The sequence below is a fragment of the Sinocyclocheilus rhinocerous genome, unplaced genomic scaffold (assembly GCF_001515625.1).
Source record: "Sinocyclocheilus rhinocerous isolate Xijiao unplaced genomic scaffold, SAMN03320098_v1.1 scaffold15, whole genome shotgun sequence".
Taxonomy (NCBI): Eukaryota; Metazoa; Chordata; class Actinopteri; order Cypriniformes; family Cyprinidae; genus Sinocyclocheilus; species Sinocyclocheilus rhinocerous.
The window spans coordinates 713,521-718,852 of NW_015631053.1; the positions used below are offsets into that span (position 1 = coordinate 713,521).

Sequence of the window (5,332 nt, forward strand, 5' to 3'; positions counted from 1 at the left end):
TACTAATTTTTTCAGTGTTGGGCCCTATGAAATACACCCCCCCCACCCCCCAAATTCCATGTTTTAGTTTCATTTTAATGGTATTTATTTTAATTTCCAGTGTGTATTCATTAAAAAGTGGATGTATAATGAATTGAATTCATAACTTTTTATGTTTGAATTTTTTTGGATTCTGTGATTTATGATTTAATACGAATTTATTGTCAAACACATTGGTAATCAAATAAATGCATAAATCTTTAACAGTTTAATTAATATTTTAAGATGTAAAAAAAATCTAATGTAAGTGCTGCACAACAGAATCTCACCGTTAGAAATAAAAATAGATGAAAAAATGAGTAATATTACTTTGAAATTATTTATAAATAAACTGTATTATTATTATTATTCTGTCATAATTTCTTCAAGCTGAACCGAACTTTTATTTTGGCGGGTTGTAGTGCAGTTCTTTGTGTTTCTGTGTATTCTGATAGTGTTTCTCAAAGTAAATGGTGAAATGCTGCTGAAGTGATTCTCAGATGAAGTTGGTGTGTTGATGTGCTCATGTAGGGAGTGCTTTTGATTTATTCATACAAAATTTGACACATTTATACAGTGATTTAAAAAAAAAAAAATTTACTAGATTCCATGTTTTCGGCATTGCTGTAATCTTAGGGCCCTACATTTACATCATCCTGGTCCAAGCGGAACATCTGAGCTCATTCTGGAGATGTAGATGGTCACAGTGAATTACACACAGGACATTACGTTCCTCTTGTTCCCAGAAGGCCGTTCTGCATTCTCAGCTCATCTGATTTTAATAAACCTACGCAGAGATCTTTTCACACTCTCACAGCGCTCACATTAACGCCAGACACAGGCGAGCCAGAATGCCGTGAGATAATGAAGTAATTAGGACACACACATGATGAGTGTGGACTGGAGTATTTATAGAGATCAGCTGATGGAGCGGCGTTAAGCGTCCTGATGTGAGCGTGTTGATGTTTTCAGGACGGCTCGTGGAGTCTGATGAACATCTTGCAGCATCAGGTGGGAGAGCTAAAGGTGGACACAGACAGCGGCTCAGTGGAGCCCCCTACTGACGCTGGAGACATTCCAGCCGCTTCAGGTACGGATAATGTTCACGTGATCACGTTACTAAGGACCTATGAAATCTGTTTTATTTTTTCCCAAATTCCATTTTTTTAATTTTTTCTCCAAATTCCGTTTTTTCCATTTAAATTTTTCTGGACTCCTTTTTAAATGGTTAAATAACATTTTATTAATCAAAAAGCATGTCTAATTGATTAAAATCATGCAACTTATACAATTTCAAGTCAATTTATTAAAAGTTTAACAAAAATGACATGTTTAGGGCCCTATATGATTTTTTTTCTCACTGTAGTCACTGCAAAAAATATATGTTTTTAAATAATATTATTTATAAAATAATAGTATTTTTGTCTCGTTTTCTAGTATAAATATCTAAAAACTCTTGAATCAAGATGAATTTACTGTACAAGTAAAATGACTTAAGATATTTTGTTTTGTGTAAAAAAAATATATAAAATTTGTTAGTTTTTCCTTAAAACAAGCAAAAATATCTGCCAATGGGGCAAGAAAATAATCTTGTTTAGCCTTTGAATTAAGATTATTTGTCTTACCCCATTGGCAGATATTTTTGCTTGTTTTAAGGAAAAACTAACACAATTTTGATAATTACTTGTACAGTAAATGCATCTTGATTCAAGAATGTTTAGATATTTATACTAGAAAACAAGACAAAAAATAAGTAAGAAAATCATTTTTTTGCAGTGTATGTTTTATTGTTACCAAATTCTGTGTTTTAACATGTCTAATTATTTGAATGTGGAATCAATTCCATAGTGGAATTGATTTTTAATGATAGCTTGTCTTATAAAGACGGACCTACTGTGAGCTGCGAGGTTGTAAATCAGTGTTATTTGCTTCTGTTGAAGCCATTTGATAAAGCATTTTCAACTAATTTTTAAATAATTGTGTTCAGTACTTGAATTCCTGGTTCATTACCTATAAAATATCCACCAGAATATCACGGCAAAAGAACACTTCCATGAAGCACTGCGAATGATGTAATCATAAACTTGAATGTCTTGAATGTCTGTTATGCGTATTTTGCAGAAAACTTAAAACATAGTTTCTATACTCGGCTAACAAGCAACGTCCTGGCAAGGTGTTCTCAAAGTTATGATATGAACAAACATTCTTCCAGTAACATTAATAGAACGTTCGTTCAAAGTTATCTGGTCTGTAATAATGTTCTTAAAACTTTAGCACTAAAGCTAAAGAAATATCATTTTAATAACTTAATGTATGAATAAATTAATGAACGAATGATTGAATGAGGTATTTATATATGGGAATGTTTTTACCATACATAAATGCCAAAATATAAGAAAATTAAAAAAAAATAGACACAAATTTTCCTAGATCATATTTTTGTTTGCTAGGTATTTATAATCAACATCTTAGAATGAACAGTTTTACATTACACTTCTCCATTGTTTTTATTTTGATTATTCCATTGTCAATGCTTCATGGGATTGTAGTTCTTTCCTTCATTTAAGTCTTAAATTAAGTCGCTTTGTGTCCTGATCATTGGGGTTTGTTTTACCATAATAACGTCTGACTGTACATCATCTCTTATATCTCAAATTCAGTGCTTTTCGGCTGGACGATTTCTCAGATTTTATTGATTAATTTGAATGTTTTGCCACGATTTTATTTTTTTTACATCGAGGAATTGTGGTTTTGAATAAAAATATTAGCAAACGTTACAATTAGACACATTGCCAATCTGCCAGTGCTGAGCGCCGCGTTTTTAGACGCTGTTTAATGAGTGAGATGCTGCAAAAAACGCAAGATGCAACTCAATGGTCAAATGCGTCCGTCAAGCGCATGTTTACATAGAATAGCAATGGAAAAGCAGAAAGCTGTGCAGAACTGCTACTGTATGTCTAAAATTTATGTTTGATGATGCTGACAGCTGCTGCTGTTTACATTCACTGTTAATAATCATCTATTACTGCTGTTATACTGACAGTCAGGAAGAGTCTGAGTCATCTGGACTTTATGAGTCGATCTCTAAAACTCTACTCTACTCTAACCTCTAAAACAAGGTCTACATTATAGCCTTTATATTTCATGCATCTTTCTGCAAAGATATTTAACAAGTGAATTTGTTTTACGTTTACAGCATGTTGAACTGTAATCCACTATCCAGTGGGCCAACCTCTGCTTGGAGACTGACCTCCGTAACAGACAAAGAGCTGCTCAGAGCTTCTGAAGCTCCGGGTGTGGTCCACGTATATGCTCAACGCTCTTACGGGACACAGCAATGCTAAGGCTGGGTCTGCCTCCTCCAAGGGCAGTGCTTGCAGGTTCACCACCTGATCGCGAAAAGGTGTGGTGGGAACCTTGGGCAAGTATCCAGGCCGGGGTCTCAGGACGACGTGAGAGTAGGCCAGCCCAAACACAAGGCACTCTTCGCTCACCAAAATGCTTGGAGGTCCCCAACCCTCTTGATGGAAGAGAAGGACACCAGTTCACGAACAGACTCCACTTTAGTGCATAGGCTTGCCTCGTAGAGGGAGCTCTAGCCGGAGTGATGGTGTCAACCACCACCGGTGGCAGATCACTTAAGTCTGTCGCGTCCCGTCCAGGAGCCACACCTGGAGGTCCCAGAGATCTGGACGCGGGTGCCGAGCCCCTGAGAAAGAAGATCCTTCCTCAGAGGTATGCACCAGGGAGGGGCTGTTGCGAGGAGAATGAGTTCCGAAAACCAGGTCCAGGTGGGCCAGTACGGCGCAACAAGACCTGTTCCTCGTCCTCCCTGACCTTGCACAGTGTCTGTGCGAGAAGGCTCATTGGGGGAAACGCATATTTGCGTAGAGCCCGAGGCCAGCTGTGTGCCAGTGCATCCGTGCCGAGAGGGGCCTCAGTTAGGGAGTAATACAGCTGGCAGTGGGAGGATTCATGGGAAGCAAGCAGGTCTACCTGGGCTTCCCCGAATCGACTCCTAATCAGCCGGATCGTCTCGGGATAGAGTCGCCATTCTCCGGGGAACGTGAGCTGTCGTGAGAGCATGTCGGCTGCACGATTGAGCTCCCCCGGAATTTAGATGGCGCGCAGCAACTTGAGACGCGTCTGACTCCAGAGGAGGAGATGACGGGCGAGCTGTGACATGCGATGTGATCGTAGACCTCCCTGCCGTTTGATGTACGAGGCAGCCGCAGTGTTGTCCGTGCGGACCAACACGTGCTTGTCTTGCAGCAGTGGCCGAAACTGCCGCAAGGCCAGATGCACTGCCAACAGCTCTAGGCAGTTGATGTGCCAAAGCAGTCAAGGCCCTGTCCAGTGCCCCGAGGCTGCCTGCCCGTTGCATGTAGCGCCCCAGCCCGTACTGGATGCATCCGTCGTGACAACGACGTGCCAGGACACTTCTTCTAAGGGCACCTCGGCCCGTAGAAAGGCAAGGTCCATCCATGGGCTGAATAGGCGGCGACATTCCGGCGTGATGGTCACGCGAAGTGTGCCGTGACGCTATGCCCATCTCGGGACTCGGGAATGTAACCAGTGCCGAAGTGGTCTCATATGAAGCAATACGAGCGGTGTGACTGCGGCTGCCATATGCCCCAAGAGCCTCTGAAAATGTTTCAGAGATACCACATTCCTGCCTCTGAAGGAACTCAGGCAGTTCAGCACTGACTGGGCACACTCGTTGGTGAGACGCGCCGTCATATCACAGAGTCTAACTCCATATCAAGAAAAGAGATTTTCTGCACGGGGCAGAGTTAGCTTTTTTCCCAGTTGACTCGAAGCCCCAACTGGCTGAGGTGCCGGAGCACCAGGTCCCTGTGATCGCACAACTGCTCTCGTGACCGGGCCATGATGAGCCAGTTGTTGAGGTAGTTGAGGATCCTGATGCCCCCTTCCCATAACGGTGCAAGGGCGCCCTCTGCGACTTTCGTAAAGACACGGGGGGACAGGGACAACCCGAAGGGGGGGACCCTGTACTGCCATACCCGACCCTCGAATGCAAACCTTAGGAACGGCCTGTGTTGAGAAAGAATCGAGACATGAAAGTAAGCATCCTTCAGGTCGACCGCTGCAAACCAATCCTGAGGCTGGATGCATCTGATGATGCGCTTCTGCATCAACATCTTGAATGATGCGCAGATCCAGGATTTGGCATGATGAAGTAAGGGCTGTAAAACCCTGACTCCATCTCGGCTGGAGGGACAGGCTCAATTGCATCCTTCGCCAGTAGGACAGCAATCTCGTCGCGCAGGACAGGGGCATCTCGAGCGTCCAC

General features: G+C 42.1%; 1 protein-coding gene across 1 annotated transcript in view; it reads left to right on the forward strand.

Moving 5' to 3' along the window:
* Positions 1 to 5,332, forward strand: part of dact3a (dishevelled-binding antagonist of beta-catenin 3a) — a 14,796-nt gene that overhangs the window by 4,381 nt on the left and 5,083 nt on the right. The window contains exon 2 of the mRNA XM_016554079.1: positions 991 to 1,156. Coding sequence (XP_016409565.1) covers positions 991 to 1,156 — 166 coding nt within the window. The remainder of the gene's footprint in view (positions 1 to 990; positions 1,157 to 5,332) is intronic.